Source organism: Kwoniella shivajii, chromosome 8 (genome assembly GCF_035658355.1).
Source record: "Kwoniella shivajii chromosome 8, complete sequence".
Classification (NCBI taxonomy): Eukaryota; Fungi; Basidiomycota; class Tremellomycetes; order Tremellales; family Cryptococcaceae; genus Kwoniella; species Kwoniella shivajii.
In genome coordinates this window covers 447,438-463,994 of record NC_085915.1, presented here as the reverse complement: position 1 = coordinate 463,994, position 16,557 = coordinate 447,438, and the positions used below count along the sequence as shown (strand labels likewise).

The following is a 16,557-nucleotide window of genomic DNA, read 5'->3' as shown; positions in this document are numbered from 1 at the left end:
CACCTCCCTCTCTGAAAAGAAGTGTCCAATCATGTACTTCGCCACGATCATTATAGCCCTTTTCGTCTTACCTTTGTTAGCCTATTCCTCTGATCCTACCCCTACCCAGCCTGAGGTAAGAGGATACGATGAATGGCAACATCAACATCCCAAATGTAATGATTTAATTACTCGTGATCACATCACTTGTAAATGTCTTCCACAATATCAAGAACCTACTTCCGCTTCTTCCCATTATGGTAAACGATCTGAAGTTGAAGAGAGGAAAGGAGGTGAAGAACAATTAGAAGAATGTGTTTGTCCCGATTATCCAAACACTGAATTGGATGATGGTTGGGATTATGGTCATTACAAAAGAGGTGGAAAAGGCGGCAGTGGTGGTGACGATGACCATCCTAAATGTATTTGCAAAGGTGATCATCAAAGTGAGTAGACATTCCTTGAGCTGACGAGATATTTCTCTTGAAAAACACCAAATTGATTAGGCTCATCTTCCTCATCTCTTAGCCTATAACCCTAAAACCAGAAAGTGTGAATGTGACGTGAGTGATTCCGGTTCCCTTCAAAGGCTTCGTATACATCCTACCAGCAGAGTCTATGAGTTCCAAAGCTGACCCTGGTGATGTAGGATGGATATCAACCTTCTACATCCGGTGGTCACTACAAACGAGGTGGCAAAGGTCATGGTCAGCATCATCTCGTCTGTAAACCTGGTCCCACTGGTTCTGCTATTCCCGCTCGAAAGAGATCACCTTCCCTCCATCAAGCAATCAAGATGCGAGAACAAGACGATCGAGCTCTTGAAAGATTCTTAGGTTGTGATAGTGGTGAGAATGCTTGTGAGACTGAAGGTACTTGGTCATGTTTCAAGTAAGTGTAGCTCCTTTCCGTCAATTTAAATGAAAGACACGCTGACAGGATTGTTCGGTAAGCGTCAAGTCTCTGCTCTGGTCATGCGGTGCCCGGCCCGGTCAAGGTATTGGTAAGTTGCTTTCTTGATATCTGCGACTACTCCCCATCTCCCCATTTTCGGATATAAATCGCGATATTAGTAGAACTACTTGCTGATTGGCGTTTATTCTGCAGATTGCGGTGCTGCACCTGGGATCTCCGAAGTCAAGTGCCATCAAGGTAAATGTTTAATTGGTAAGTGTTCACCCGTTGCTGCCATCCTAATGAACGCTGACCTGATTCTGACCGTCCATTATTGCCAATCTGTAGAGACTTGCCGAAGAGGTTTCACTCTCACCGACATCGCCGATTCAGAATACGGTACCAATACCACTTGTGTATCTGTAAACCGCAAGTCCTCCTCGGTACCATGGTTCGTAGCTCAAGAGGTCTGAGTCAACTTCTACTTGCTCGCTTGGACAATGGACAATTTCATCATTGCTTTCTTTTCCTTAATTACTTTGTATCCTTACATTCTTTCCCGAGAACCTTTCCTTTCCGATTGTGTCGTACGATTTATCTTTACATCCCATTTTTGGTGCACTTGCTTATAGATAGTAGGTTGATAGATAGATATTTAATGCTCGTATGCATCTCATGCCTTAAAATCTTCAACTGGAGTTTCTCATAGATAGCTTCTTGTCGACATTTTTATACAGTATGAGTACAGATCGCCACAACCATTTATAGAGAAATAGGCAAACTAGGTTTTAGCCGATGAGCCTAATGAATTTGGCGTGCATAGGGGGATTAAAGTGGGTGGTATATTTAATTCCCACTTATAATAACCCCCCGCCCAAAACCGGAAGTTGTCGTCCCAAAAGTGAAAATGATACGGTTATACATTAATTAGAGAAATAATAGAGAAAGTGACGTCTGTTGCTGGGGGTGAGAGTTCAGAACAACAACAATCGTTAAATTCATTCACCATATTCCACTCTTTGTTTTCATTACTACACATCCTGAAATATCATCACATAGAGACGACATTACCACTACACCTTGAGCTACCTTGGAGGATTTGTGACTCACGATACAGTCAAGAAGAATATCGACTGATCGAACTCAAGAAGGTTAAACGCCTATCGGCGCGTCTTTCTCCCTTCTCCCTTCTCCCTTCGTATACTGCTGCTCGTTATTGTGTCCACCTTTCAAGCTCAACGACGATACGGCTCGAAACCATGTCATCAATTTCTCCTCCTCCAGTATTCCCACCATACATCCGGCCTCAATCGTTACAAAGTATCTTCAACAACCTGCCGTCTTCACCTGAAAGAGCTCCCGTCTCTCTTCCAGCCAGGAAAACCTCGTCACCACTCTCTTCGCCTTCCTCAATACCTGGAACGGCCATCGATCCACCTGAACTCAATCGAGAAGAGGAAGGGGCAGGCAGTGGAGATGAAGGGGAAGATGACCAAAGAATAGAGACAGGCAATAATAACGATAATCAAGGTGAAGGAAGAAGTCCAGCTACAAGTTCAACTTTACCTCTAACAGATGATGAAGATCAAGATGAAGAAGATGAAGAAAGTGAGCTGACAGAGGAGGAAGAAGAGGAAAAAGTAGAGAATAATGGTAATATCGGAAAAATCAGACAACCTCTATTATTCCCAGATTCGAGGTACGTATTCATAGATCGTTCAATCCATTCTTGGTATTCGCCCGGTATAGCCTGACTGAACATGAGAAAGCAGAAGGTTAGCTAATAAGATGTTGATGGCTGTTGATGAATTATAGGTCAGATAGAGGAGATTCACAAGCTTCTACTGCAAGTTTAACCCCTCCACCAAGTGATAAATCTCCTTCTCCTTCTCCTTCACTTTCACCGTCACCCATACAATCATCAAAGATATCACTCAGGAATTCATCAAATTCAAGTCGTCCTATAACTGAACTCCAACAGGGTAACAGCAATAATCACATTGACGACGAAGATGATGACGAAGAAGAAGAAGAAGAAGAAGAAGAAGAAGAAATAGAAGAAATAGAAGGAGACAATGACGATGAAGAGGGGGACGGTGATATCACGATGCGAGCCGAAGATCCCAGTTCTCATGTTGAAGATGAAAAAGACAATAAAGCAGATCTCATCAAGGAAATAAGTGCAAATGGCGAAGACGAAGATGTGACAGAGGAGGCGGATGCTGACAAAGAACTTCCAGCTGGAAATCTCGATGGAGCTGAGATAATTATTGACGAAGATGAAGTCGACGTTGAACAACCAGTAGATATTGAAATTGAGGTTGAACCGGAGCATGAATCCGGATTAGAGGGAGAGGGAGACGGAGAAGCTGAAGCTGAAGCAGAGGGTGAGGGTGAGGGCGAGGGTGAAGAACAGCAGAACGAAGAAGATGACGGTGAAGGGGATGATCTTGAACCTGAAACAGCTGGTATGTTCCCCATTATCTGCTTTAAACATATATAAGCAATCAGCCAGAAACTAACGTATGCTGATTCCCGACTTGCATTAGATTCACCAGCTTATCTCGCCGTTCCAATGCACGGAAAATCATCGCATTCTACCCATGCTCCTCCCCCAACAACAGCATGTATGCGTTCTTTAGTAATGCTTGAATTGAAATTCGCTGCTTTGAGAGATAGATTGTACATCGAAAGAATGGAAGAAGCTGCAGCTGAAGAAGAAATGATATTGGATGGTACGTGAATGATATGATCATAGCTCAATTCCGTCACTCGTTCGAGGCGCATGCTAAGAGCAAGGGCTGATATCGTTATGCTTCTTCAGGTACCCATCCCGCACTCCAATATCTATACAAGACTCTTAGTGATAGGAGGGAAAGACTACATGAGGTCGCATCTCGCAGGCATCAACAAACGTTAGGAGAGTTGAAACGAGTGAGAGAATCGGAAAAGCACTTGATATGGTCATCTTGGACTGTAAGTGATCATCGATATCGTCGATTACTCGAAATTCACAGCTGATCAGACCGTAATTTCCGGGTCATATAGGAGGATCGGGATAGATTACACTGGGATGAATTTGAACAGACTTGGTCAAAGAGACGTAGATTAGCAAGGGAGAAGAACGAAATCGAGACTCCCCGTATAGGTAAGTCTGTCTTTATTGTCGTATTGTCGAAATGATCCATCTGGACGCAAGCTGATTACAGTTCGTTGCTAGTCAAACCCGTCCCAAAGGTTGGACAACCGTCGACGATAAGAGCGTTCGACTGGTCAGGAGGGGCAACACCAAGTCAGCTGAATAGAGATGATGGGTATCAGGATTTAGCTTTGATGGATGTAAGTTGACTTGTCTGATCATACATTTCATCCTGGGATTTGAGTATTCACCTACGCGGGCTTAAAGGCTGGTTAATCCCCTGAGACAGAGACGTCGCGCTGATCTCACGTTTATCGCCATATCAGCAAAGTCGCCGCATTCAGCAACCTTCACGGCATGCTTCTCCAGCAGTTTTCGCAGCTCAATACAACACGGCGGGACCTTCCTCTCAACCTGTCAATGGAGGGAGCACGATATATTCATATCCTCAAACGCAACATACACAAGACCCACCTCAACTTCGACAAATACCACAAGCGCAACCCCAACCTCGACCTCCGCTACAAACCAATCCCCATCCCACTTACCCCCCAGGCCGACCCAATAATACCAATAATTCCTCATCTGCACAAACGAAATCACATCCACCTACACAACCAACTCAGACACAGGCGCAGCTGCAATCGCAATCACAGCAAAACCTGCAACGGCGCGAAGGGAGAACTGTCCCTACCACATCCGATTTCTTCAACGGTGGACCAAGACGAGATCCAGCTTCAGGATCAGCTTCTTCGTTACCTCAGAAGATCAAGTCACCAGAAGAAGAACAACCTCTAAGTCCTCTGAATTTGTGGAATAGATCTGTCAATGGTATACCGCCGAAAAGAGCAACCAGTTCGCCTAAAACACCGAGTTCATTAGGTACCCCAACTGTATCAAATAACCCTCCTCCACAAATGCACTCTGGAATTTCTGCTCCTGGTCCTTCCTCAGGCTGGAATGCGAATTATGGCAGATCGAACTCAGCGGGTAATGGAGAAACAAGCAAGAAACCTAGTATATCGGATATATTCCCGAGGTCCAATTCTGCAGGTTCTGGTTCAGCAACGGCACCTCCACAACCGGCCAGCAGCACAAGTGCCAGTGGTATTGGCAGTCAACCTAGAATGCACACTCTGAACGGTACATCTCCTTCGCAATTACAACAAGCGAGGGATAGATCAGATTTCCCATCTAGATTCGCAAGTCTAGCTGATTATTTAGCGAGTTCGACTGCTCCTCCAGGTACGGGATTATTCGGCATGGGAGGTTTGGGCATGGGCATGGGTATGGGTATGGGCATGGGTATGGGTTTAGGCGTAGGAATGGGTGTTGGAAAGAATCTACCTAGTCAGAACAAAGGTTAGTCAGTCAACTATAAGGCTATGCAATTAGAAAGTCCGCTCTCCAGCTGGGGCTGAAAACGCTGACGAATAACGATCTCAATAAATAGGTAGATCACCTTTTGGGAATGGAAATCAAACTTCTTCAAGTCCAACGACCAATACCAATACCCCGAATGCCATGAACAATACTGCGTCACCTAATAAGGCGAATGCACCGACGGCGGCTACGGCAGGAACAACAGAAAGTAGATCGTAGGTTAGTGTAGTGAGATGAGAGGGAACAGCGGAGTCCTCGTATTGCGTTGAGTTGTGAGGACCTCATCCTTTTATGGGTTTTGATGCCGATCATAATATGTAAACGTATTATACTTACATGTGATGGGATTTGAATCGACACATGATATATCGAGAATTCTTTTGAGAGCTTTATTCAATCTTTGATTTGAAAGGGTTTTTAAGTTCCATTCGTTCATCTATTTGTATTTTGTTGCTACACATCTCCTCCAATTCAGAATCAGCTGAGCATGGACGAGAGATGGACATGTAGGAAAGTAGACGTAACCAATGTCGTTCTATTGCGTGAACCAATTTGCTTTCGTAGGAAGATAACATCACCCTCATTGAGTGTCAGAGAGAGTGAGATGTATATAGTAATTCATTCATATATATTTGGGTTTTATACTCATTGATTGTAAAGACAGACAGAAAGACAAAATGAAAATAGATCAAAAGCAAAGCTAGATCGAGCCTATGAAATGAAAACAAAAGACCTATCCTTTAATGACGTTATCTGAACATGAAATGTGTGACAATCCATACGTTCTCCGTGTCCAATCCCCTCGCAATCCTCATACGATTATCGCGTGTGTTTACACGATTTACAAGCTGACGGCTAGACCTAAACCGGCCAAACCCAAGAATGAGATTGTGTTGAGGGCGGAACAGATACCGTGGTAAAGGGAGAACTTCTTGTTGAGCTTTTGGAGAGTCTCAGAGACCTATTGTCATGATATTGGGTCAGTGAGGTGTCTTCTTTGGGGAAGGAAACGGTTGAGCGAGGTTTTTTTATACGACTTGTTAGGAGATAAAGAGGGAAAGTGAAGGTGGTCCTCTTCATTTTCATAAGGAAGATCGAAATCAAACTCACATCAGCCTCGTCGTATTCTTTACCTTCAACTCTCTCTTGTCTGTGTCTTTCGAACATTGCATCATTTGCCAAAGGAGTAATGACGATCAAATTCAATAATTGAGGAACCAGAGAAGCTAAAATGAGTAAACCTTGTTGTCCAGCTTCAGATGTGGTCCAATGAGGTTCGACTCTAGGAGAACTGATTAATCCTGGATGGAACCATAGATGGGTGAGTAATAAAGTGGATGTGGCGATTGAAGTAAAAGTGAAATATAATGGTTGTAATCTGGATTGTAAAGTTCCGAATGTCTGTCTAGGTAATGTTTTGTATGTTCTGTATCCAGACTATCGAAAAATTCAAAAATTGAAAGTGGGTATGATTGAGATTCAAGATTTCGAGAAGTGAGAATCGGGATTCGGGGTATTTCGATTGGAGATGGATTGATGATTAATCGATCCACGGGTCGAGTCGTGATGAGTTGTACATCGTGTCGATCGACATATTGGTATTTTAATAGTTTGCATTGAGATCAACAAAAGCACCAAAAGGGGAGAGAAGTGTAGCAAAAACGAAAATAAAAATAAAAATATCATCAGCATACATCCTCTCTGACCGTACTTTAATTTATTCAATTCGAATGGATGTTCATGAGAAAGCAATGGACTCACAAGAGTATTCCAGACGTTTGTACCCAAGGCAGTACCCCATGTAAGGAGATAGAAGCCTTTTGCGGTGAAAGGTGCGAGCGCACTTTGGAAGATGGCCATTATGATCGATTGGATGCTGTATTGCTTTGATGAAAGAGGGAAAAGAAGGAAAAAGAGTAAGAAAAGGGAAAATGACTGACAAAGTACTTGTTAACGACACGACACGTTCCAATCGTTCAAAATCAGAGGATATAACCACAGTGGTGACGGATTATTTAATCGCTCTACCCAGTTAACCCACAAGGAGGGATTCAGGGTGTGACGTCATTTTGCTGGTGTGAAAATGACGGAATGTGGATTCTTCTCAATTCTCAGTGTGGATATGTGGGAATAGGAACAAATGAGTGTATAACGAAACAGCAGAAAAAGAGAGAGAGAGAGAAAGAGGGTCACGTCACCACTTTATAAACCTAACCGAGATACACAGACGGGACCGTAAAGCGAAAAAACACATAAAAGGTCTATCAACGAGATACCTTCTTCCACTTTAGACATACAAAGCAATATTAAGAGCTCCAAACACACAAGCAACATAGCCAAGCAAAGCCAATCCAAGCAAAGCTCAATCAACAATGTCATTTATCAGATCAACTTCAAGTCTTCCTTTCGCTTCTTCCAGAATCGCTTATAGGGCACTTTCGACATCTGTTGTCAGGTCTAAAACACTCACTGAATCAGTCAAAGATGCTGCTGATGCTGTAAGTCACTATTCCCTGGTTCAGCCGGATCTCAAATACTAATTTACCTGCCCCATAATACCCTATATGATATAGGTGAACAAGAAAGTCGGTCAAACTTTAGCTTCAGGTCTTGATTCAGCTGAAAAAGCAACTGACAGCGCCAAAGGTACCGTCAGTAAGTATTTTACCTCTATTCACCATCACCAACGACCCTTGACTTGCCTTGATATTAGGCTTGAGCTAAATGATCCCTGGCAATGGGCACGGTTTTAGATGCCAAAACACCTTCTCAAGCCGAAATCGATTCAAAAGCATCGTCAGCTTCTCAGACAGTCAAGGAAACAGCCGAATCAGCGAGACAAAACACCAATCACGCTTTAGGAAGCGCAGCTGGTAAAGCTAGAGACGCAGCCGATGAAATCGAAAAGAAAGTTTAAAGACCAAACAGCATCTTGCAATTCGAGTGAATGAAACAGTGACATTTTGACGGAAAAATCATCCAAAAAAAAATGAGAAACGACAAACGAGAAAAGAGAAACGTGCCAATGTAGCTTATATAAAACGATTTTCGCATGAATCCTGATATATTGACCTAATTCGCATCAATCTTTCTTTTGGATTTTGGATCAAGTTTTTCCAGCACATGCCAAATGGATTTACGGGACAATCCCTTCAATATGAGTCATCGTGCAGAGAACGCTAAACTATATAACAATACATGACACATGAAATGACACAAGCCCAGACTAATCTGACTGTCATACCCCTCTATCATCTATGTCCAAGTCACTCTTGCTTTATCTCAGTCATTATTTTATCGTAATTTGTCGTTAAACCACTTCCCTTTACTATAACAGGTTTTTATCATCGTTGATACCCCCCATAAGAAGGAGGATTTGGTAATCCACCGTTACCATACAAAGGTTGATTATGTTGTTGAGGCTGAGCGTATCCCGTTTGTGAGGGTGTTGGCGTATTCATTAAAGAAGCTCTGATTTGAGCGTCTAATCAAAAACAAACACGTTCCATATCAGCTGATGTATTCACTGCATCTGACAATTATCGAGAAGCAGATAAAGCAGAAGAAGAAACTCACATGGATCGTTATACGCCAATTGCATAGTCCTACTTTGACCATTATCTATTCCAAGCGATGAGGGATGTTGTCCGCCTGGCATATCACCATCAAATGCACCATAGGCATCGACACTAGGTCTACCTAATGCCCCATGACCATTCCCGTTACCCACAGCGTTATCTTGAATTGGTGCAGAATACCCATATCCACCAGTATTGGGATTATTGGAGAATGTTGATTCGGATCTTATATGTCCTGGTCGAATCCCAGCTCCAGTTCCAGATTCACCTTTATCCGCATATCTCTCATCGTCTTCAGCTAGGATATTGGAATATGACACTCCGGTCGATTCAGGTGGTATGAAAGTAGGTTCACGTCTTCTATTCTCACGTCTTTCTCTTCGGAAAACAAGAGTAGTCAAAACCAACAAAACTGCCCAGGCGGCTGTCGGAAGTGGGAGTTTTCGTCAGTGACTACCAAGCTGATCTCTCATGAAGATGACAGGTGAAGTAGTGACAGTGAGTGACTCACCAAATGACAACCAATCGAAGACAGCAGATGCTTTTTTGGTAGTACACCAATCTTTCAAATCATCTTTGAAAGTATCTCCCAAATCGGCGTGTGGATCATCATCTGCGTTTTTACAACCTTTTTCGGTCCAAGCTATACAGCGAGAACACGTCAGTGATCAACACAGACCAGTGGTAAAAACTAAATCCATTGCTTGCCCACTTAAAATAGCACTCCTTGCAAACTTACCACTTATAGTTACAATGAAGGCTGATAGTAACATGATGAAAGTACCAAAGGCATGTAAGATAAAAGTTGATCTAGTTTGACCAAGGAACTGAGCGGGTCTTCTAAGTTTATCCCATCTATTATTTGGTTGAAAGAGACATTATCAGCATATATTCCTTTTCTCGTGACTGGGATAGAATCGCTCACCTGTCGTAAATGATAGGTACGACCATCAAAAAGGATGACAAGATGAATGATAACAGCAATAGAAACAGAACGAATCCCGTTCCTCCAGCTATAATCGTGAGTCAGCTTTTTAAGTTTTTACAAAAGATAAAGGGGATAGAGATAGAATTCAAAACAAGATGGTAGACGTACAAACTTTGAACCATTTTGATTGAAATCCAGCTACTGCACCCATAGTACATATCGCCAAGAAAGTGAAGAATGTCTTAAGGTGATTACTGTCATCAGCGTTTCTCTTTTCTGATGAAGATGTACTTCAATGAAACTTACGGATGTCACATGGATGATCAAATGTGCTTTCGGTAATGAGGGCTGTTGTATTTGTTCGTTATCGATCATGTCCAGTCAAGAGCGATTGGATTAAAGATGATGATGAGCGACGAGAACATTGTTATTGTATAATGTAGCATAGTGAGAATGAAAGTGGAATGAATTGAGTCAGCCTCTTTACATTTCTGTCTCATATCTCATATCTTATTATCTCGTGTGTCATCTCATCTCTCCATTTTCTCACACGGATCTCATAATGTCATAAGATATCCTCATGACCTGTGATGTTTTGACTTTCCTATATCACTCCCAATATAACAAGGGACACTCACATCTTCCAAAACAGGTCCATCTAAAAACGGATTTCTACCACTCCCTAATGCAGTATTCGTCCTTTTCAGTATATTATGTTCACCGTTGAATTTGAACGCTTTGGACAATTTGGACGTAACTGAGGTTGTGGATGAGAATGCGTTTTTCAGCTTTTCCATTTTGTCCAAAACCAAAAAGTGAGGGTGAATGAAGTGTGTTCAAGTAAAAGTGATTATATCGGAATGGTTGTTATCTGTTGTTTGGTTCCAGATACCCCGTTTCGTAAAAGTATTTGACGGGTTGACTTTATGAAATAAAGAGCGAGTCTTGTTCAATCTGGTAGTGAATGTAAAGTGATACTTTGATGGCAGGATGTGGACAAGAAGAGTAAACAATGGGTGGGATATCAAGTTAAAAGAGATGTCTACAGAGTATGTGCGACCAAAGGAATGTCAAATGAAGTTGGATGAAAAACAAGTGTGGCTAATAATCCGTGCGTAGTAGAAGCTGTGCTCTGACGTCTTTACACCTACCGACGATTCAAGGATCACCGATGAGGATGCAGAGCAAAAGTATGATCTACAATTATGTTGAAAAGTAATGTTCTCAAGAGATGCACTTTACCAATGCTGTGCTCAAGATATCACCTCTATTTTTTGATAACTGTCCAATATTGCACTAATTGTCGTTTTCATTGCTTTCATCCAACTTTTTACTTTGTTTTTCCCATATTCTCGCCACCTCCTTCCTTCCTGACGCGTCTTCACGTAAACCAGCTGGACCACGTGGGGAACACGAGCCAGTTCGGGATCTTTTGTGGCGGTGAAAAGAAGGTGATTTGTGTGAGGGATTTTCGAATTATTCTGGTTGGTTGGTTGGTTGGTTGGTTGAGCTGTATGTCACCTCGCCAACAGAGAAAACGTCATGACGCATCATTCCTGTTCGTTAGCGCAAGATGAGATACAGGCTGTCGTAGACTCGCTGCACTTGGTTCAGGATTCGATCAGTCATGTCCCTCGAGGCTTTTAAGAACAAGTTCGAAATGAGCAGAATTGTGTGAAAGTGATAGGAGACCAGGAAAGATTTCCGAGCCAAGAATACATGGGACGCTTTGCCGGCATCTCAATACATTTGAGACAAACAACAAAAATTAATGTTCATCTTCTCTTATGTCATGAAAGTAACGAAATCCTTTTCAGGTTTAGTCATACATTCGTGGGCTTTGGATGTCTTGAGAGGGTTTAATTCTGGAAAGATCGGCTCGATTGACTTTTCTGCTCTGCTCTGCTGTGCTCTGCTCTAGTCTCTACAAATTTCGTGTAGGATCATGTTTGGGCGTTAGGCGATAGTTGAAAATGGGAATCTGGCCAATTGGCAAAGGGAGTCGTACAACTCTCCCCGTGAGAGTGACAAGGTTAAATATACAAGCTGGTTCCTGAAATTCTGTTATTTTGGGATTAACAAATAAATCTTGATTTACAAATTGTGCAGAAATTACTCGAGTATAGTAGTAGTATCAAATAGGAAATCCAATTAGGATTACTAATGTATGAGGTTTACTTACTCACTTTTACTGTATGAGGGATTTTCTTTTCCCATCGATTTTCCACCAAAAATACTTGTGTTACGCCGGTTACAACCAAATTCCCAAATCCCAATTCCAATTCCAGAAATACACTGGCATTATTCAGCCCCTATTACTTCTATGGTTAAGATCTTATTATGATGAGCCATTGAATTAAATCTCCAGAAAAACGATACAAAATAATAACAAAATCCATCCCATACATCCAAAGTCATACACATTATATCATATCATACATTCCATCGATATCGATAAGCATCCTCTCATATTGATAACTCAGATCGAATCCAAACCAAGATCAAGGGAGTCGGATAGGTGGCGAAGAATCAAGGTGAAAATCACCATCAACATCATCAGCCTTACTAATCATACGATACGTTAAAAGCCATTGTTACCCAGGAAACGTGAGTGAATGCATACTTTAGACTCAGTAGTTCAGCGCGGGCTATTGGAAACGTTTGTGGTGTTTAAGATAAGGATGAGAGTATATCAAAGGAAGGGGTCGGATGTCATTGCGTTTCTGTGGATATCACAATCATATTAAATATATCCTTAAAACCGTCAAAACTCACTGTTTAATCAGGATTTGTCATACAATCAAAATCGACCCAAAAAATACTAACCACATTGATCCACCCAATAGGTCTTTATAAATTCTTCAAGTCGTCACTTTCATACATATACATCCCTCTCCATTGACTCCTAGACATATTTCAAAGAAATTACAGGTGACAGGTGAGTTACATCGTTCGTTTGTCCTATCGCGGGAGAGGAAGAACAACGGATTATTACAGATCCAATTATGTCTCGTACTTTTGACCCTCCCCCTTCTTCTTCTATCGTCACTGACCTATCATCTCATGACTATCATATCTTCGTGTCATTCTTATACGTAACCCTCATTGGTTCATCCATTTCGAAAGTTTTAGATACATCACATCGCTGGTCCGATCTATCAACTTGAATAATAAAAAGTAAATAAAAGCTAACGTTTTTTCTTCCAACTCGCCACTCCACTTTTTACACTGTTATTTGTTTTTCCTTCCATAACAATTGACCATCAAATCAACGACAAACAACCCAATAACCATAAATCCTGCATTGGATTCCACCTACGACTTCTCTCCTGGTATCTCGCTGTGCGATTTCTCCACTTAACTATATATTCGTGATATATAGCACCTGGTGTCCTATCATTTCGAACATTCGAACAGAAATCTTAATCCGACTCTTCATCGATCTGATCACTTGTTCACCCTTTTAACGTGTAACGTGTACTATGGTGGATATAGTATAATTCTTGCACATCTGTGTTGGATTGTGATTGGTGATCAAATACGCTGTAAAAGCGAAATCGACACGACTTTGTCCGAGCTTATCTCCTGTTCTCAACACATCTTCGAAACCGTCCTCCCCATTTCCCACTTCCCACCTTGTCTTCTATAACCTAATATAAAGAGTACACCTTATAAGATGTCTTCAGTCCCTACTACAAATGGCGGTCACGGTGTCGGTACGATACCTGAAGGTGCGGACGAAGACAGTATCCCAGACGATACGAGGATTGTAAGTCTGTTTTCTGCCTTGTATCTTCATTTTCCTTTCACTGGCTAACCGGGTCTTAATGGGAACAGAATGGAAATCACAATACAACTGTCAATGTCAAAGACTTACCATACATGTTCGATACACTCAAACCACCTTCTGCAAATCATACACATGCAATCGGTACACCTTCTTTATCTCCTCCCACATCTACCCCCGAATCAGAAGCTGAACCAGTCAGCCCTCCTAAAATATCACAGCTTCAACATGCAACCAAACACGATTATCATCCATCACCTCTCGGTAACGATGTCGAAAAAGCTTCACATCGATCCGTGAATGGAGAACATAACACTCACCTCGCCCCTCCCAGTCCCACTGCGGCTACTGTAGCAAGTGCAGACTCTTTACAAGTTCATCAGCCTCATGCTGCATTACCAGATCTTTCATTCCCTTTCCCAAACTGTACGTACCTTCCCTTATTCCAACTTTTATCGCTATCGCGCGTCTGTTCTCCCATTGTTGTATCTAACATAACCTTTCGATAAATCATAGTCCGCCCTCTCCCTTCCTCTTCCAATTCTCCTCATCCTGGTCACGCCATGAACATCCCCCCACCACCGGTTAGCGGCATGAACTCCACTCAGATGTCGCGAGCCAATTCTTCTGCTGGATCTCATCACACACAAGATAAACACCTAGAAGCACCAACGCGTCCTACTAGAGCTCACACAAGTACCAGTAAGCCTACCATGTTAGCTGAGCATGGACCTAAAAAATCTTTCCTTCACAAAATGTTCCACCCTAACGAAGCCAAACATGAAGCCAAGCTTGCTGCACACGCTCAGGCTCAAGCTCAAGCCGAAGCACGCGCTCAATCTGGTCAAAACCACTATGATAATCTTTCCATAGATATCTCCCGAGGACATTCTTCCAGCGGCCACAATTCTCCTCGAAGCAGATCGCCCAATCCTCCAAGTAGGGATGCAACTAGGTCACCACCTCTTACTCCGTCATCTCCACCGGCTGTCGCTTCCGATTCTGATCATTCTCGACCTCCATCTCGAGCGCCCAGTTTCCGACGACAAAATTCTGATCCTCACGCTCAACCTCCTATCGACCGACGAGGTGCTTCTACCCCTCCTGTACCAGCTCCAGGTTTACAACGAAAGTCCTCTCAACGATCGGCGTCGCATGGTTCTGTGGGAGGCAAAGAGAAGCCCGTTGCCATCGTTGGTGGTCAACCTGTTGCTTTAGCCAATAAGCAAGAAGTCACCAGTGCTTCTGGAAACAAATTCACATTGAAGGATCTTGTTGGATTGGGTGACAGTGGACCTAAACTTTCACGAAAAGCATCTGCCAATGGTTCACAAAAAGGGTCAGATCGAGCTTCCACTAAAGCTGGATCGGAAGCTGGTGGCGGCGACAATGGTTCCACCGCTAGTCTGCTGAAGAAATATGGTATTTGCGACAAAGCAGCTATTGGCAAAGGGGCCACCGCAGTAGTTCGACTGGCCCATAAGTGGGATCGAAGAGAAGAAAAGCTTTACGCTGTGAAAGAATTCAGGAAGAGAAGAAAGAATGAGACGGAAAAAGATTACGTCAAGAAACTTACCTCGGAATTCTGCATCTCATCGACGTTACATCACATGAACGTGGTAGAAACTGTTGATCTGGTTCAAGATGAAGCTCATCATTGGTGTGAAGTCATGGAATATTGTCCAGGAGGTGATTTATATGCCGCCATCAAAAAAGGTGGAATGAGCAGTGGTGAAGTCGAATGTACCTTCAAGCAAATCCTACAAGGTATTCAATATCTCCACTCAATGGGGGTAGCTCATAGAGATATCAAACCAGAAAATCTATTGTTGGATGGTAGAGGTCATGTCAAGGTGAGCTAATAGTCTTCCAATGGAGCTTCTCTGATACAGGATGATTGCTGATCTCTGTATAAGATAACCGACTTTGGTGTCTCTGATGTTTTCAGGATGTGTTGGGAAAAGAAGACCCATCTGTCCAAAGGATTATGTGGGTCGGAGCCGTATATCGCTCCTGAGTTATTCGACCATAAGGGTGAGCCATCATCAGTGTAAACATGTCCAGGCTTCCGAATGACAGCTGATCACCGCCCTTGATCACGCAGAATACGACGCTCGACAGGTGGATGTATGGGCAGCTGCAATTGTGTTTTACTGTATGCAATTCCAAGAATTACCTTGGCGAGTCGCCAAGACGTCCGACAGTACATTCGCCACATATATCCAACAATATAAAGGAGATGGCAGTGAAAAACCTCCTACACCCGCACCATTAAATAACCTCATCCCTAGGGAGTGTAGAAACGTCATCAAACATATGCTTGATCCAGATCCCAAAACAAGATGGAGTGTGGATGAGGCTTTGAAAGATAAATGGTTGAACTCAGTCGAGGTTTGCGTGGAAGGTGAAATGAACGGTCATCATCATATCAGCGCAGGAATGGAAGTTGTCAAGCTTTAGAAGTATAATACCTTAGATGATCGGCCATTGGTGTTACTCATGACCCAAGGCGAAAGAATGGCCGTCAGAGGAATGGAGAAACAGTTGGTGAAAGGAAGGTTCAGTGTGTATACCTATAAATCTCATAGACATGAGTAATCTTTTGTACTTCCTTCTACTTTTAATATCATATCAGCAAAAGATTTCTCTGTACACATCATTCTTTTCTTACTGTGTTTCTTCTCTGTCACATTTTTTTCTATTCATACGATACGAATATTCTGTCCTTATGTTTTCCCGACCTGTTCTTTGTTTAATGTCTTTTACCCAATATGTTATTTACATGTTATTGTTCTTTGATGAATATATCGATACAATATCATTTCTGCTTTTGTTGAATCACAGGTATTCACTGCATGCATACACACGT

At 42.5% G+C, this 16,557-nt stretch overlaps 6 protein-coding genes across 6 annotated transcripts; 4 read left to right on the top strand and 2 right to left on the bottom strand.

Annotated features, from left to right (window-relative positions):
* Positions 1-31: 31 nt before the first annotated feature.
* Positions 32-1,346, top strand: IL334_005939 (uncharacterized protein; the record flags this gene model as incomplete). The annotated part of the gene is made up of 6 exons (XM_062937645.1): positions 32-425; positions 508-542; positions 629-870; positions 933-982; positions 1,087-1,146; positions 1,222-1,346. The coding sequence occupies 6 exons, from the start codon at positions 32-34 to the stop codon at positions 1,344-1,346; spliced, it is 906 nt and encodes a 301-aa protein (XP_062793696.1).
* Positions 1,347-2,132: 786 nt separating this feature from the next.
* On the top strand, positions 2,133-5,614 carry IL334_005938 (uncharacterized protein; the record flags this gene model as incomplete). The annotated part of the gene is made up of 8 exons (XM_062937644.1): positions 2,133-2,572; positions 2,689-3,341; positions 3,423-3,608; positions 3,698-3,849; positions 3,922-4,021; positions 4,094-4,212; positions 4,339-5,374; positions 5,466-5,614. 8 exons carry the CDS (start codon positions 2,133-2,135, stop codon positions 5,612-5,614), a joined length of 2,835 nt encoding a protein of 944 aa, XP_062793695.1.
* A 622-nt stretch (positions 5,615-6,236) lies between these two features.
* Positions 6,237-7,255, bottom strand: IL334_005937 (uncharacterized protein; the record flags this gene model as incomplete). Its single annotated transcript, XM_062937643.1, has 3 exons — positions 6,237-6,356; positions 6,506-6,832; positions 7,157-7,255. The coding sequence occupies 3 exons, from the start codon at positions 7,253-7,255 to the stop codon at positions 6,237-6,239; spliced, it is 546 nt and encodes a 181-aa protein (XP_062793694.1).
* Positions 7,256-7,767: 512 nt separating this feature from the next.
* IL334_005936 (uncharacterized protein) lies at positions 7,768-8,312 on the top strand (the record flags this gene model as incomplete). Its single annotated transcript, XM_062937642.1, has 3 exons — positions 7,768-7,893; positions 7,969-8,050; positions 8,149-8,312. The coding sequence occupies 3 exons, from the start codon at positions 7,768-7,770 to the stop codon at positions 8,310-8,312; spliced, it is 372 nt and encodes a 123-aa protein (XP_062793693.1).
* A 427-nt stretch (positions 8,313-8,739) lies between these two features.
* Positions 8,740-10,698, bottom strand: IL334_005935 (uncharacterized protein; the record flags this gene model as incomplete). The annotated part of the gene is made up of 8 exons (XM_062937641.1): positions 8,740-8,879; positions 8,972-9,397; positions 9,485-9,616; positions 9,713-9,828; positions 9,899-9,986; positions 10,070-10,142; positions 10,208-10,249; positions 10,540-10,698. The coding sequence occupies 8 exons, from the start codon at positions 10,696-10,698 to the stop codon at positions 8,740-8,742; spliced, it is 1,176 nt and encodes a 391-aa protein (XP_062793692.1).
* A 2,879-nt stretch (positions 10,699-13,577) lies between these two features.
* On the top strand, positions 13,578-16,148 carry IL334_005934 (uncharacterized protein; the record flags this gene model as incomplete). Its single annotated transcript, XM_062937640.1, has 5 exons — positions 13,578-13,670; positions 13,739-14,114; positions 14,205-15,541; positions 15,605-15,722; positions 15,793-16,148. The coding sequence occupies 5 exons, from the start codon at positions 13,578-13,580 to the stop codon at positions 16,146-16,148; spliced, it is 2,280 nt and encodes a 759-aa protein (XP_062793691.1).
* Positions 16,149-16,557: the final 409 nt, after the last annotated feature.